This window comes from Diadema setosum, chromosome 12 (assembly GCF_964275005.1).
Source record: "Diadema setosum chromosome 12, eeDiaSeto1, whole genome shotgun sequence".
In the NCBI taxonomy this organism is placed as follows: Eukaryota; Metazoa; Echinodermata; class Echinoidea; order Diadematoida; family Diadematidae; genus Diadema; species Diadema setosum.
Window position 1 is genome coordinate 13773385 of NC_092696.1, and position 18199 is coordinate 13791583.

Sequence of the window (18199 nt, forward strand, 5' to 3'; positions counted from 1 at the left end):
AACTGAGAAAAGAGGCTTTGAAGCACATGGTCTATTCAAGCGTTTAATCTTCAACAAGCCGTGCTACCTGTGCAATGACTGGAACCAAAAAAAAAAAAAAAAAGCAGGATGAACCCACCGGTTTAACCACAATAAAGGGATGATCAGATTAAGCTGAAATAATTGAGCATGTTCTATTAACACATTCTGACCATGATAAATGCCAACTTTCAAAGCAGTAGCATCATCCTTTCTAAAGTTATTAGAGTTGAAAGTGACGAGTGTGTACAGGGTGTTTTTTTTAAGAAATGAAAGGGGGACTCTAAAGACACACCTAATCACACTATTCTAAAAAAAAAAAGTGTTCGAGATAAACTGCTCAAAAACACACTTTTCTGTTCATTTTATAACACCAAATTTTAGCATAATGTAGCAGAAGGCTTGCTCTTTCGCAAAATATAAAAAAGTTAAGATTGACCAAATTGACCCTTTTCACCTATATTCGGTCCTCACACAAAATCAGTGCGTGCGACTTTTTGTTCGTTTTTGTGATGCACGGGCACACATTCATTAACATCCCGTCGTGTGCCCGGGGGAACAATGAGAACGCACGCGATTCGAGGAATCCATGCCCTGGAGAATGACGCGAAACGCACGTGAGGCGCGTGAATATAATGGGCCTCGCCGGTGCATAGCGTTCGCGTCGTTTTTCCGAGCACATGACGATATATGAAGAGTTTTATTGGCAAATCGAGCTTACTCCATTCTTGACAGGTTAAGATATTTGTGATTAAAGCTGCTTAAAAACAAAGACAAGGCAAGTGCCATAATGTGTCTCGCCCATTCGCGTACAAGAAATTGTACGCGAATGGGACATAACAGATAAAAAAAGGGTAAAAAGGGTAAAAATTTATGGCAAAAAAGAAACGTGCCATAAAAACTTAACATTGGGCCCATGTTGACCCATGCCTGTGACCTTTGACCCTGTGGTGACCATCCACTTCCCAAGGGACATCTACCAGCCAAGTTTGGTCACAAACGAACCTATGGATCGAAAGTTATGACCTATAATAGAAACGGGCCATAAAACTTAACATGGGGATCTAAAAGTTCGTTGACCCATGCTTGTGACCATTGACCTTGTGGTGACCGTCCACTCCCCAAGGGACATCTACTATCAAAGTTTAGCCACAAATGGAGTTATGGATCAAAAGTTATGACCCATAATAGAAACGCGCCATAAAAACTTAACATTGGGCTCTAAAAGTTCGTTGACCCCTGCTTGTGACCTTTGACCTTGTGGTGATCATCCACTCCCCAAGGGACATCTACCATCCAAGTTTAGTCACAAACGGACCTATGGATCAAAAGTTATGACCCATAATAGAAACGCGCCATGAAAACTTAACATTGGCTCTAAAAGTTCGTTGACCCATGCTTGTGACCATCCACTCCCCAAGGGACATCTACCATCAAAGTTTATTAGTCACAAACGGACCTATGGATCAAAAGTTATGACCCATAATGGAAACGCGCCATAAAAACTTAACATTGGGCTCTAAAAGTTCGTTGACCCATGCTTGTGACCATTGACCTTGTGGTGACCATCCACTCCCCAAGGGACATCTACCATCAAAGTTAGGTCACAAATGGAGTTATGGATCAAAAGTTATGACCCATAATAGAAACGCGCCATAAAAACTTAACATTGGGCCCTAAAGTTTATTGACCCCTGCCTGTAAGCTTTGACCTTGAGGTGACCTTCATATATGGTAAAATGTGAAACTTCGTATGACCCCTCTTCCCTCGAAGTTTGAGTACAATTGAAGCCAAGAGTAAAGAGTTATTGAAGTTTTTGTAGCGTTACGGACAGACGACGGACGGACGACGGACGGACAGACGCCGCAGGCGATCCCTTAGTCTCCCTCACCTACGGTGGGCTCGACAAAAGTGATGAGAGAATATAGGATATTTATAATCATAACTTCTAGAATATCACTTGCTATGTCACAAGTGCTCTTCATATACACACATTTACTGCAGACCCATACTGTGATGAGTTTTACCTTGCCAAAATGAACTCATTTGGCTTGGAGGCTCTCCGTCTTGCTGCTGCTGTCGTCTGTACTTGCACGGACTCCACAATGCCATAACGATCTGGATCAAAACATATTAAAGAAAACACGGGGTTCACAATGAATAAATTCGATCATTCATTCCCCGTCACGCCATTAGCAAAATCATTAGGCCTAGTTACACGAAACGTTTCATTCGACAGTCAGTGTAGCCTTTTGTCAAGGCCCCCTCGCTGTATGGTGAAGATCAGAGCCCAGCTGAGCGGGGTAGTCGCGCTCGACTGGTCTCGCCTGTTTACAGCGAAAGGGCCTTGACAAAAGGCTATACAGTCAGTGCTGGTGGTATTCGCTATTTGATGAGGTATTTACATCTCTTTTTTTCATATTGTTAATATTGTTTTCGAATCGTTTTTGTATAGTTGTCGTACAGCCAGGGCGTCGTTAACTCTTGCAATTCGTAATCGACTCTGGTTTTCCCCAAGGTTCCATATTTGGACCCCTGATTGTAAGCCTTTAAAGGGGCCCTGAAATCCAAATGCAAGTTGATTTGTGTTGATTTATGATACCCTCAACATCACTTTTGCGGTGAAACAAATATCTAAAAACATTCCATATACTTTTAGCGATTTTTTCTTCTATTTTTCTTGAGATTACTTGGGAACGCCCACAAAAAAAGAAATCTTTCCAAACCAATCAATATTAATATTCTTGAGATGACCTCATCTGTCAATCATTGCTAAAGTACTGAAATGTTTAACAAAAGACATTGGAATCCACCTTCCCCTCAACTCAGCATAACTTGCATATTCCCTCGCCATGTCTTTTGTTAGTCACATTCATATGACAAAAACATGCAAGTTATGCTGAGTCGAGAGGAAGGTGCATTCCAATGTCCTTTGTTAAACATTTCAGTACTTTAGCAATGATTGAGAGATGAGGTCATCTCAAGAATATTAATATTGATTGGTTTAGAAGGATTTTTGTGGGCGTTCCCACTTCCCAAGTAATCTGAAGAAAAATAGAAGAAAAAATTGTTAAAAATATATGAAATGTTATGTTTTACTGCAAAAGTGATGTTGAGGGTATCATAAATCAACACTAATCAACATGCATTTGGATTTCAGGGCCCCTTTAATAGCACAACAGACATTGATATCACATTTATAAGGAGAGAGACAACAAGGACACAGAGATAGCGTTCGAAGTGCGGGAATTTTTCGAGGATAGGTTAAACTGACAGAAAACAGAGTGAAACGAATCCAATTTCAACGGCCGGGTTCATCGTGCAAAGTCGAATTAGCATGGAAGGGTCTCTGCCAATGCAAGTGTAATGCACGTTGATCTCCATTGGTGCCTTTTGATCTGTACGTAACCAAATCACTGAATGATTGAAGAAAAAGTTCATCTTACATATTTTCACATTCTCTTCATTTTTTTTTTTTTGCATCCTGTTAGGCTCCACCTCTAACAACGTGTCTAAAGACAGACTATCTGTATCTATAAGCTGTAACACATCCTCCTCCTGGATGCCTCACACTGAGCAGAATAACAAACACAGTTTCGTGCCTTGCCATTCATTGCTTTGCGTATTGTTAGCTGCATAATAGCTGCATAATAGCGTCATTTGGGATCTTTTTATGGAATGTTTTGACAAAGTAGTAATGAATGGTATGTTGTAAAATGTAAGGTGCCCCATATGTGGTTCTTCACACCGAGTTTCTATGCGGGAACCTATACGCTTAACAAGCTTTCTGAAGTTAAGTTCCATTTTATTTTTCTAGCATGTTTTGCTTATCTTATAGATTTCAAATGTTCATATTTACATATAAAACTAAGTTCTACAATCATAGTTAAATATAAAACCATGGTGGGGGTGATTGTGGGCCTGTATGGGCAAACGAATACTTATTGTTTTCCAAAGTGCAGTCAGTGAATGTGTGCATATTATAGTGTTAGAACGTAGACGGAAGCGCTGTCTGCATGGCTATAGTGTTGACATGCTCTGATAGCTGTGACTGTGACTTCATAATGAAGTAATCGAGCATGTTCGTATTGTTTTGTTTTGTTTGCTTTTTTAAGTCACTGGGAGAAACATCCGTGATTCATCTATGTAGTGATTACTATCGTAATCACAGTAAAAGAACGCGTCATACTTTCAGTATAATAGAATGGACACGACAAAATTGATGAATAATGGTTGCCTTTCGAAGTGTCAACTGACGGACCACTCTGGTCACTTATGGTCTATACGCAAATCATTATTATCATTCTTTTTTTTTTCTTTTTTAGCACATGAATTTCATAAATAAAAAAATACGCGGGCAAATTTACGCATTATGCCTCTTTCAAAATGAATTAAGTGCCTAACTACCTGAGAAATAAGAAAGGTAGTTTGTACCAAAATGCACATAGCTAACTATAGTTGACTAAATGTTGCCTATGATGTATGTCCATGCCACTGGACGGTGTCTGGCTCTATTGCTCTGTATGTGTTTCCTGGCCCCTGCTTCCTCTCTATTAGTCCCTTAAAAAGGGAAGGCAGTCCAAATATAAGTTAGTCTGATAAAAAGAGTAAAATCTTTCGAGTTCAACGGTAAAAATTCGACTGAAATCGGAGGAAAAATAGGAAGTTATGACATTTTGTACTTTTGTTATCTTTTTGCAAAACGGTTCTTGTACAGATGATATGAATATGCAAATGAGCTCACCATGTCATAACCTCACAATTTTCCACTGGTCGTGTACAAAAAAAAAATGACGAAAGTTCAATGTTTCTGTCACTGAAGTTTCAAACATGATGTTATTCCTGGTTGAGTAACTTCAGAATAGTGATCAGTTAGATATACCGTTTTAAGCCTCGAGCAAAATTGCCTTTGAATGAAAAACTGGAAATTTCACAATTTTATGTCCAAACTATATGGCAAGTTGTGAGGGGATGACATGCTCACTTTTCCATTTGCATATTCATTGACCATTCAAGAACTGTTTCCTGAAAAATTAGCGTAACTTCAAAATGTCATAACTTCCTAATTTTTTCACCAGATATCAATCAACATTTTGCCGTTAAACTCCTAATATTTCACTCTTTCTTTTCAGACTAACTTATTTTTGGATTGTTGGATATTTGGATTACCCCTTAATGCAGACCTCCGGAAGATTTTCAGACTTTTACATTTGAACAACTATAAGTACAGTGACGGATTCAGAGGGGGGCGCACCGTGCGAGCACCCCCTCTTTATTTCTGGTTAAAACAAAAGAAATAAAAGGAAAAAAAGGAGTGCATAATTATGATACCCCCCTTTGATTTTTTTTTTTTTTTTTTTGCAATGGCACCTCCCCTTTAAGGGATTCCTGGATCCGCCCCTGAAATAAGTTATAGGCCTACTGAGTACAGAGTAAAAATCTGAGTACAGAGTACAAATCCAATCTCAGTCTCATCATTCATTTAAGCATAAACTTAAACTAGTTTTTCAGAATTCATATCTATAGCTATTGTTCAATTCTCCTCGTCATTCTCTGTTCATACTTCACATTACTGACATTATCGATTATGTAACATGTGCCTCGCTCGCGATTTCTGTATTATCTCCTAAACTTCCTTTGAACACATTTGGTATCTCTGCTATTGTACACTGCATCTGACTTGTACCTCGCTGGAGTGATCACGCAAATCTCAAGAAGTCTTGTGCCGCGGACATTGTTTTCTTTTTTTTTTTCTTTTCTTTCTTTTTTTTGGCGTTTATTTTTCTCCAATTCACAAATTGTCATTCCTTTGATTACATATACCAAGTAAGAAATATTCTCACATCCGCATCTTTGAATCTACACCCTACAAGCAATGCTTCTATGTAGATTCCTCATATTTCACATGTTTTATTGTCTTATAAGCTGTACTTGACAATTCATCCATGCTTTTGTATTGTGATGTTTATGTTTTATGTATTTGTTGAATATGTGGAATGTGGAACAATAAAAAACAAAACAAAACAAAACAAAGAGTTTCAGAATATAGGATGAGGAATATCAATGTTTTCAAAATTTATAACAAATTGCAATATTGACATGGCAGCCTCACCCTACGAATGCATGAGTTGGGGCTCAAGGAAGCAAAACAAAAGAAGAAGGCATGTATAGATTCTACACAGGTGAACTTGTTATTAAAGTAAGCAGTTTTGTAATGGAATCACACTACTTCTGTTCTGAAATATGTCATCAACACTGTTCACTGTAATTTGTTTAAGATTTTCAGATTATTACGATTGGTTTCTCTGCTCAAGGTCCACAACTAATTCAACAAGTTTATACGTACATGGAGCTGCTGATTTATGTATGGTCTACTACGTACATGATGTGAAATTATGAAAATCGTCTGGAATACCCCTTATTATGAAAATAATCTGGAAAGGGGCATTCCAGACGATTTTCATAATTTTACATCATGTATAGTACATAAATCAACAGCCTCATGTATAATTGAAGAAAAAGTTCATCTTACATATTTTCACATTCTCTTCATTTTTTTTTCCATCCTGTTAGGCTCCACCTCTAACAACGTGTCTAAAGACAGACTATCTGTATCTATAAGCTCTAACACATTCTTATCCTGGATGCCTCACACTGAGCAGAATAACAAACACAGTTTTGTGCCTTGCCATTCATTGCTTTGCGTATTGTTAGCTGCATAATAGCTGCATAATAGCGTCATTTGGGATCTTTTTATGGAATGTTTTGACAAAGTAGTAATGAATGGTATGTTGTAAAATGTAAGGTGCCCCATATGTGGTTCTTCACACCGAGTTTCTATGCGGGAACCTATACGCTTAACAAGCTTTCTGAAGTTAAGTTCCATTTTATTTTTCTAGCATGTTTTGCTTATCTTATAGATTTCAAATGTTCATATTTACATATAAAACTAAGTTCTACAATCATAGTTAAATATAAAACCATGGTGGGGGTGATTGTGGGCCTGTATGGGCAAACGAATACTTATTGTTTTCCAAAGTGCAGTCAGTGAATGTGTGCATATTATAGTGTTAGAACGTAGACGGAAGCGCTGTCTGCATGGCTATAGTGTTGACATGCTCTGATAGCTGTGACTGTGACTTCATAATGAAGTAATCGAGCATGTTCGTATTGTTTTGTTTTGTTTGCTTTTTTAAGTCACTGGGAGAAACATCCGTGATTCATCTATGTAGTGATTACTATCGTAATCACAGTAAAAGAACGCGTCATACTTTCAGTATAATAGAATGGACACGACAAAATTGATGAATAATGGTTGCCTTTCGAAGTGTCAACTGACGGACCACTCTGGTCACTTATGGTCTATACGCAAATCATTATTATCATTCTTTTTTTTTCTTTTTTAGCACATGAATTTCATTAAAAAAAAAATACGCGGGCAAATTTACGCATTATGCCGCTTCCAAAATGAATTAAGTGCCTAACTACTTGGGAAATAAGAAAGGTAGTTTGTACCAAAATGCACATAGCTAACTATAGTTGACTAAAATCATGTTGCCTATGATGTATGTCCATGCCACTGGACGGTGTCTGGCTATATTGTTCTGTATGTGCTGCCTGGCCCCTGCTTCCTCTCTATTAGTCCCTTAAAAAGGGAAGGCAGTCCAAATATAAGTTAGTCTGATAAAAAGAGTAAAATCTTTCCAGTTCAACGGTAAAAATTCGACTGAAATCGGACGAAAAATAGGAAGTTATGGCATTTTGTACTTTTGTTATCTTTTTGCAAAACGGTTTTTGTACAGATGATATGAATATGCAAATTAGCTCACCATGTCATAACCTCACAATTTTCCACTGGTCGTGTACAAAAAAAAAAAAAAATGACGAAAGTTCAATGATTCTGTCACTGAAGTTTCAAACATGATGTTATTCCTGGTTGAGTAACTTCAGAATAGTGATCAGTTAGATATACCGTTTTAAGCCTCGAGCAAAATTGCCTTTGAATGAAAAACTGGAAATTTCACAATTTTATGTCCAAACTATATGGCAAGTTGCGAGGGGATGACATGCTCACTTTTCCATTTGCATATTCATATTGACCATTCAAGAACTGTTTCCTGAAAAATTAGCGTAACTTCAAAATGTCATAACTTCCTAATTTTTTCACCAGATTTCAATCAACATTTTGCCGTTGAACTCCTAATATTTCACTCTTTCTTTTCAGACTAACTTATTTTTGGATTGTTGGATATTTGGATTACCCCTTAATGCAGACCTCCGGAAGATTTTCAGACTTAAGTACAGTGACGGATTCAGAGGGGGGCACACCGTGCGAGCACCCCCTCTTTATTTCTGGTTAAAACAAAAGAAATAAAAGAAAAAAGGGGGTGCATAATTATGATACCCCCTTTATTTATTCATTTTTTTTTTGCAATGGCCCCTCCCCTTTACGGGATTCCTGGATCCGCCCCTGAATTAATTTATAGGCCTACTGAGTACAGAGTAAAAATCCTGAGTACAGAGTACAAATCCAATCTCAGTCTCTTCATTCATTTAAGCATAAACTTAAACTAGTTTTTCAGAGTTCATATCTATAGCTATTGTTCAATCCTCCTCGACATTCTCTGTTCATACTTCACATTACTGACATTATCGATTATGTAACATGTGCCTCGCTCGCGATTTCTGTATTATCTCCTGAACTTCCTTTGTACACATTTGGTATCTCTCCTATTGTACACTGCATCTGACTTGTACCTCGCTCGGGTGATCACGCAACTCTCAAGAAGTCTTGTGCCGCGGACATTGTTTTCTTTGTTTTTTCTTTTATTTATTTTTGTTTTTTTTTTGTTTTTGGCGTTTATTTTTCTCCAATTCACAAATTGTCATTCCTTTGATTACATATACCAAGTAAGAAATATTCTCACATCCGCATCTAGGAATCTACACCTTACAAGCAATGCTTCTATGTAGATTCCTCATATTTCACATGTTTTATTGTCTTATAAGCTGTACTTGACAATTCATCCATGCTTTTTTATTGTAATGTTTATGTTTTATGTATTTGTTGAATATGTGGAATGTGGAACAATAAAAAACAAAAAAAAAAACCAAAACAAAGAGTTTCAGAATATAGGATGAGGAATATTAATGTTTTCAAAATTTATAACAAATTGCAATGAACTTAAGTATATTGACATGTCAGCCTCACCCTAAGAATGCACGATATGAGTTGGGGCTCAAGGAGGCAAAACAAAAGAAGAAGGCATGTATAGATTCTACACAGGTGAACTTGTTATTAAAGTAAGCTGTTTTGTAATGGAATCACACTACTTCAGTTCTGAAATATGCGGGGCTCCTAATGTCATCAACACTGTTCACTGTAATTTGTTTAAGATTTTCAGATTATTATGATTGGTTTCTCTGCTCAAGGTCCACAACTAATTCAACAAGTTTATACATGGAGCTGCTGATTTATGTAGGGCCTATTACGTACATGATGTGAAATTATGAAAATCGTCTAGAATACCCCTTATACTGAGTATTATGAAAATAATCTGGAAAGGGGCATTCCAGACGATTTTCATAATTTTACATCATGTATAGTATACATAAATCAACAGCTCCATGTATAACTTTGTGGATTTTTTTTTTGTCCCTTGAGCAGAGAAACAATACTTTGAAAAACCTTAAACAAATTTCACTGAACAAGGATGATGACATAGGAGCCTCACATGTTTCAGAAATGTGGCAGTGTAATTCAATTGCAATACCGCTTGTGGCTTGCTTGCGAGATGACCTGTGTATAATCTATGCATGCCTTCTTCTTTTGTTCTGCTTCCTTGAGGTCAAAATTTTGATATTTAATATAAATTGTGTAATTTGTTTTTGGAGTTTTGATACTGCATCCAACCCGATGTACAATGCTCAAGCTGGGTATACACTAATTGCTTGGCAGCCAGATATTTTCCTGACTCCGTCTTACCATGGCAATATTTAGTGAATAGAATGGTGTTACTGCATTGATATCTGTCAAAGGACAGATGTAGGTAAATTTTTGAGTCATATTAAAGGAGCATCCATTAATTTTGTTATAAACTTTCTGTAGTGCAAATTTGCAATAAACTATTGATAATGTATATGAATTTTGAGGTTTTCTGCAAGTGCTGTGTATTATAACGTACGCTTGCAATGAGCTGTTTTGCGTTTTTCTTTGAGTCAATGCAGTCGAAATGTAAACAACCTGTTCCTGGACCCCTCGGTAGAACAGCTGTGTCGTGTAAGCACAGCTGAGTAGGGCAATCCAGCCGTATTTTAATATCATTCTATTGACTGTACGATTATTGTTTTGTCGTTGTTTTTATACGGAAAATAAATAAAACAAAAACAAAACAAAAACCATAATCGCCTTGTGCAAATTATGTATTGGGCCATGCAAGGCCTCCTATACAGTCTCTCACTCTGTTCGACTCCATTACTGAGTATTTTACTGCATATTTTTGCTAGGTTGTGTTCATGTATCCATTGAGATCATTGCAAAAAAGCGATTTCCCACTTAATCGTGGTTTCAACAGCTGTATTTGTCATTATTTTTTTTTCTATCTACAGCTGCATGACGGCACGTGCACGTTATTGAGTCAGTATAGGCCTACTGTTTTGATCCTTGGTATATTTTCAATTCAATTCAATAGAACATGTATTTCCTGATCAATTCGTGTAACAACAGTAACAATTCAGTAATGACAAACTGGAGATGACAACTCAGTAAACACAGCTTGAAGTGAGTGCACCTTTAACATTTGAAAACGTAGTTGAATCTGATTGAAACATAGCTAAAAAGACATTAATATACATTTACAAGACGAAATACAGATACACAAGAGACTAAAGCTAAGGATGCAGGAGGAAAACAGATAGGAAGAAGGAAAAAGAGAAAGAAAAGAAAAGAGAAGAAAGAAAGAAAAAAAATATATTAAGAAGAGGTAAAGAGAACGCAAAAATATATACACTTGTAATACTAAAACAAACAAGGAAGAGCAAGAAAGAGAAATTTAGCAGTCCTCACTATAAACTACCTTATAAGGATGAATACAGCTTTTTCTTGAGTCTTATCTTAAAACAATTTTGAGATGGTGCATTTCTGATGTCTTTAGATAGTTGTTCCTTTTCTTGGGGCCCATAAAACGAATATTATGTTGGTACGACAAGGTTCTGGGTCTGGGCAAATGCATTAATGACGAGGAGCGTGTATTGTAATTATGCACATTCTGATTGATATCAAACAATTGAACAAAATGGTCAGGCATAAGTTTGTTGACACACTGATATACAAAAATACATTGCTGATAGGTGGTGATATTTTTCAAAGTAAGCAATTTTAGTTTTGAGTATAACGGGCCTGCATTAGATTTCGGGTTCGCTCCATGTATAACTCTTACTATTTTATTTTGCTTTGAATTCAATTTCTTTAGACTGGCTTCAACCAAACTGTTGTTTAAAATAAACGGATAAAACAGGTCACCAAATCTACATTTGTTTTTGTTGACCATGGACCCTACCATGTGTTGACCATCACTCAAATAACAAACGATACAATGTCCTCACGGTGATTTCATTTTTCTTTTTTCTTTCTCTTGATGGAAAAATACATCTATGTAGATCTATCAACTATAAATAATTTCTTTAGAAGAGTTGTTTTTAAATTAGAAACTGTTCCTCTCCCTCATTTAAAAATATTAAATTAACGGCTGGAAATTTGAATGTAGAATAATACTATGGTGTATCCATATCTGTTTGATGTAAAGTTGCATGTATAGCAGTGCTCTATTTGATTTATAGCTATAAATAGGAATAATAATTTCATATTGCACCATTCTATAGAATGATTCTTTTGTTGATGCGTGAAACTGACGTGCATGTGCAATCTACAACCCGGAGTGACAGAGCAAGTCACATAATGCACGTTAATGATTACGTCATCTACATGTTCATCACGTTTGTCATTTACGAATATTTTTCTCGGGTTTTTTTTCCAATGACATGTCCACTTTCCTTTGTGCAGTAATCGGTTCTTCAAGATGACTGACTACAATGTTCTGTTCATCCTAAAACATTAGCCATCAAACATTTTTTCCCCGCGAATTCGAATATATAATGTTTCTTTTTTTTTTATACACAAGCGCATCTATACTCATAATTACGGTAGGCATGATTCACGTTTCATTCAACCATTGTACAAAGTGACTCGCTACCGATTTTTCTCCTTATGTATTCTAAAAGGTATTCTGGTGTTCAGTAAAGCTGGGTAAATAGGCCACAGAAATGTCGGTCCTCAATTATAATACTTGTATCACATGATAATCACAGTACGCCCTTGGAAAGATTCATTTTTTCCATTCTTCATTTTTTTTTTTCCAAAAAGTATTCTTACTCCTACGAACACTATTTTGGTCCCTGTTATTGACGACTGTTTACCTTGGCAAAGCAGTCGGCTCTTTAATCAGTGTTTTTGAACCCTCTACCCCATAGTTTTTGTTTGTCGTGGTTCCTCCTCGTGACACTGCAATGACGAGGTCCCTCTGAACTGTCTTGTCATGCGGTTCTTTTGTTGTTGTTTTTTTGGAATTTTGTTTGGGAGTGCGGGTATGTTGGCTCTATCTCGTGAATAAACTTCGATTTTGCAAATTCTTGTTTCGTGCAAGCCTCTGCTTGTAAACAACCTGGTATTTGAAGGTCGTTGTATATGTACCCATAAAGTATCACACGATCGGACGTTTTTCATTTAGATTATCATTATTACTAGTAGTTTGCATCACAATGTCAACCTGCCACACACACACGCATCTCATAGTTATGCAGTTCTGTTAAAATGTTATGTAATAGAGAACTACGGTTATCGGACACCGGGAAATTTTCTCCAGTTACGTTCCAGGTCTGTAAACACTCTGCTAAAATTTCTCGCTCTGTCGCTTTTTTCTTTATAATAATTTGTTCAGTGACTGCAAGAATTTTCATGGCTACTTTCAACTTGTTTGACTGTTTGAGCTTGCGTGTGTGTAGGTTCTATTGTATGCTGTTCACATTAATGGAGTCGTTGTCACTAACCCTGTGTCTCTGTATGCAGCCTACTACATGGGGATAAAGAACCCTACGGTTCATGTTGTATGAACATTCATGTATTATGACCCCTTAATTTATCCAGTTAATTTTTATACCCACTATGTATGATTCTTTCATACCATAGAATAATCAAGGAATATTGTTTCTATAAGTACATTTGTTTTTGTTTTTTGTTGCATATATGACTATTTTTTGCTGTGTTTGCTGATGATTACTCAAAGAACGCTAATGGCGTATTGTCCTTTATGTCCCTTATTTTGAAAATTATCTGATTTGAGACTAGCAATATTCAATTCTCATGTTACAACACAATTTGAATTGTATGCATGTATGTTGTCTCTTCGTCCTTCTTTCTCTCTCCTCTTCCTTGTGCTTGTCCTCTCACACCTATCTTCTTTTTCAGAATTCTATGTTTATGTGTTTACGCTCTTCTGCTTTTTTTTTTTATAACCTAATTGCCAATAATGTTAATTTGTCTTCGAAAGATTTATATAACGATTTTGATTTTATATATGATTTCACTCATATTTCTTCTACGTATGTTACAGTTGATCAATTCACAGATTTTGTCAAAAGTTTTTCAGAAAGCACATTTTCTATGTTACATTTGAACATCAGGAGCATAAATAAGCATTTTGATGATTAACAGATATTATTAAGTAATCAAATGAAACAACGAATTTCTGTAATCGGTTAAACTAAAACATGGTTATCAGCTGATATTAATTTACAATATGCATTAAATGGTTATGAGTTAATTGTCAATGATAGAGTGAATAGGACGGGCGGTGGGGTTGCTTTTTATTTATTACAGGAATTTGAGTTTAATGTTTGTGATGAATTAGATATAATGAATGATATAAAGTCTCTGTTTGTGGAAATTTCCATTCCGCAAAGTAAAAACATTATTGTTGGTATTGTTTATAGACCCCCAAGTTCTAATCCTAAAGATTTTTAAAATTGTATTACAAATTTGTTAAAAACCCCTTTTGGTTAATGAAAATATTTTCATAATGGGTAATTTTAATATTGATTTGATTAAGAATGATGATAATACGTCTCGAGAATTTTTTTTAAATATTTTTGTCAGCCTCATTTTTGCCATTAATTTCGAAACCCACACGTGTTACAAATTATTCCGCCACCCTTCTTTATAATATATATATATATTTTTTTTTTACTAATGTTTTGCAAATGTTAAACTCTTCTATATAATTTTATCCGATATGTCCGATCATTTCCCTATTATAGCATGTTTTGATCTCGGGTATTCGGTTAATAAGATTTGTTTTTCTGCAACCAGACGTAGGGCTACACCAGAAAATTTGGCTAGCCTTGGTTCTAGCTTAGATAGGGCTGATTGGTCTAGTGTTTATGATAGTGAAGATGTTAATATATCATTTAATAATTTTTCAGGGATATTTAATCATTATATAGATGAATATATACGTAAATTAAAAGATAAGATAGTTAATTATAAAACGTCCCCCAGATTTCCATGGATCTCAAAATCTCTTCTTCGTTCAATTAACAGGAAATATAGGGTATATTAGAAATTCAAAATGAAAAAAAAAAGTGAGAAGTCAAAAGAAAAATACACTTCGTATAAAAATATTTCAACTAAGATTATACGGTTGGAAAAGAGGAAATTATGTTTCAGTTAGAAAAATATAGACATGATATGAAGAATACATGGAAGGTATTGAACCAGGTCATGAATATATCAAAAAGAAATTAGATATTAAAAAAACAAGATACAATGATAAAATATTTGAAGATCTTAATTAATGCTTATTTTTCAATGATTGGGGAGAATCTGGCTAAACAGTACCACGGTCAAATACGCATTTTTCGATATTTTTAGGTCAATCTATAATTCTAGTTCTATTTTTTTTTGTTCCAACAACGAAATATGAAGTTATTGATATTGTTACTGCAATGAATGAAAAGCGAAGTGCTGGTTATGATGATATAAGTAATTTTATTTTAAAGGAATTATATCTTCAATTGCTGATCCACTTTCACATTTTTCTAATAGATCTACTTACAGTATATCATGTGGTGTTTTTCCTGATTTTATGAAAATAGCTTAGGTTTTCCCTTTATTTAAAAAAGGAGATGGTTCTGATACACCGGCGTAGCCAGGGGGGGGGGGGGGGGGGGCGATGGGGGCGGTCGCCCCCCCCCCCCCCCAAGATTTGGACCGGGGATTTGAGAGGCGGAAAAAAAAAATGCGTGTATACTGTATGCATGCACATGAAGCGGGTCTCCTTTGCAACCTTTCATCAAATAAGATATTTTTTTTTGAATACTTAACTCAAAGTGTGCACCAGATCGTTGAATTTCAATTCAAAATATGCAAAATCTCTCGTGCTTGGGAGGGGGTATCCCCCTCCCAAACCCTCCCCCTCTGTGCCTCTTTCCCTAGCTTAGTACACTTTTTAGATTTACACACACACACACAAAAATATGAATAATTCTGAGTGCACAAGACTTATCACTAATATTCCGAAAACTCAAGGTTCCCTCATGTATAAGGAGAATTTCCCCTTTTAATCGACTCTTTCCTCCCTCAGCCCCCCCCCCCCCCATCATTTTTTTTTTTTTTTTGTGATTTCCCAAATGTTGATTCCATCAAATATGCGTATACGAGATATCTCAATTTCAACCTTAAAAAGGCAAAAGCTCCATCGGAAGGGAAGGGTGGAGATAACACTCTCCCAGGCCTTCTCCCTACTCGCCCGCCCCTCCCCCCCCCCCCCTTCCGCCATGCATAGAAGTAGACTGTGGCTATACCCAGATCGCTTTATTTCAATTCTAAAAACGCAAAAGCTCCGCGAGCGGGAGGGGGAATCCCCCTTCCCATAAGCTCTACCTCACTAGACTTTATACATACACACAGATGGTGCACATTCGGAATAAGAGCTAAATTCCGTGATTTTAACACTTCGATGAAAAAGTATTGCACCAAAAATTTGCACCAGATCGCTGAATTTCAGGTCTGAAAACGCAAAATCACCTTCGTGTGGGAGGGGATATGCCCCTATCTACACCCTCGTGTGCATGCTTTTTCTGTCTGATTGCTGAACTGCAGACAGCGTTCATGATATTCAGTGTAAGAATTAATACAAGAAGATTATTTAAATGATATACCATTTTATAGGTAAATTGTTCAATAATAATCTACACTAAAATATACTGCAACCTTAAACAAGTGGGACTGTTTCAACTCGTTAAAACACGCAAAAACCCTCCCCTCCCCCTTCGCTCGCTCCGCTCGCTCGGGTTCAGTCGCGTTCATGATATTCAGTGAAAAGAATTAACACAAGAAGTGTATTTCAATTGTACCATTTTATAGGCAAATTGTTCAATAATAATCTCCATCAAAATATACTGCTACCTTAAACAAGACATATAGTGGTACTGTTTCTCGTCGATAAAACGCGCAAAAACATGCATCAAATTGCACCATTTACAACATCAAAATGCAAAAAGTTCTTACCGTGGGAGGGGGGACACCCCCCTCCCACACCCTCCCCTCCCCCCTCGCTCGCTCCGCTCGCTCGGGTTCAGTCGCGTTCATGGTATTCAGTGAAAAGAATTAACATAAGAAGTGTGTTTAAATTATACCATTTTATAGGCAAATTGTTCAATAATAATCTACACTAAAATATATTGCAACCTTAAACAAGTGGGACTGTTTCAACTCGTTAAAACACGCAAAAACATGCATCAAATTACACTATTTGCAACATCAAAATGCAAAAAGTTCTCACCGTGGGAGGGGGGACACCCCCCTCGCACACCCTCCCCTCCCCCTTCGCTCGCTCCGCTCGCTCGGGTTCAGTCGCGTTCATGATATTCAGTGAAAAGAATTAACACAAGAAGTGTATTTAAATTGTACCATTTTATAGGCAAATTGTTCAATAATAATCTCCATTAAAATATACTGCTACCTTAAACAAGTGGTACTGTTTCTCGTCGATAAAACGCGCAAAAACATGCATCAAATTGCACCATTTACAACATCAAAATGCAAAAAGTTCTTACCGTGGGAGGGGGGACACCCCCCTCCCACACCCTCCCCTCCCCCCTCGCTCGCTCTGCTCGCTCGGGTTCAGTCGCGTTCATGATATTCAGTGAAAAAAATTAATATAAGAAGTGTGTTTAAATTATACCATTTTATAGGCAAATTGTTCAATAATAATCTACACTAAAATATACTGCAACCTTAAACAAATGGGACTGTTTCAACTCGTTAAAACACGCAAAAACATGCATCAAATTACACTATTTGCAACATCAAAATGCAAAAAGTTCTCACCGTGGGAGGGGGGGACACCCCCTCCCACACCCTCCCCTCCCCCTTCGCTCGCTCCGCTCGCTCGGGTTCAGTCGCGTTCATGATATTCAGTGAAAAGAATTAACACAAGAAGTGTATTTAAATTGTACCATTTTATAGGCAAATTGTTCAATAATAATCTCCATCAAAATATACTGCTACCTTAAACAAGTGGTACTGTTTCTCGTCGATAAAACGCGCAAAAACATGCATCAAATTGCACCATTTACAACATCAAAATGCAAAAAGTTCTTACCGTGGGAGGGGGGACACCCCCCTCCCACACCCTCCCCTCCCCCCTCGCTCGCTCCGCTCGCTCGGGTTCAGTCGCGTTCATGATATTCAGTGAAAAGAATTAATGTAAGAAGTGTGTTTAAATTATAACATTTTATAGGCAAATTGTTCAATAATAATCTACACTAAAATATACTGCAACCTTAAACAAGTGGGACTGTTTCAACTCGTTAAAACACGCAAAAACATGCATCAAATTGCACCATTTGCAACATCAAAATGCAAAAAGTTCTCACCGTGGGAGGGGGGACACCCCCTCACACACCCTCCCCTCCCCCTTCGCTCGCTCCGCTCGCTCGGGTTCAGTCGCGTTCATGATATTCAGTGAAAAGAATTAACACAAGAAGTGTATTTAAATTGTACCATTTTATAGGCAAATTGTTCAATAATAATCTACACTAAAATATACTGCTATACAAGTGGGAC

The 18199-nt window shown here is 36.8% G+C and overlaps 1 protein-coding gene across 1 annotated transcript in view; it reads right to left on the reverse strand.

Annotated features, from left to right (window-relative positions):
* Positions 1-18199, reverse strand: part of LOC140236193 (alpha-2,8-sialyltransferase 8B-like) — a 52879-nt gene that overhangs the window by 20802 nt on the left and 13878 nt on the right. The window contains exon 2 of the mRNA XM_072316161.1: positions 2046-2136. Coding sequence (XP_072172262.1) covers positions 2046-2136 — 91 coding nt within the window. The remainder of the gene's footprint in view (positions 1-2045; positions 2137-18199) is intronic.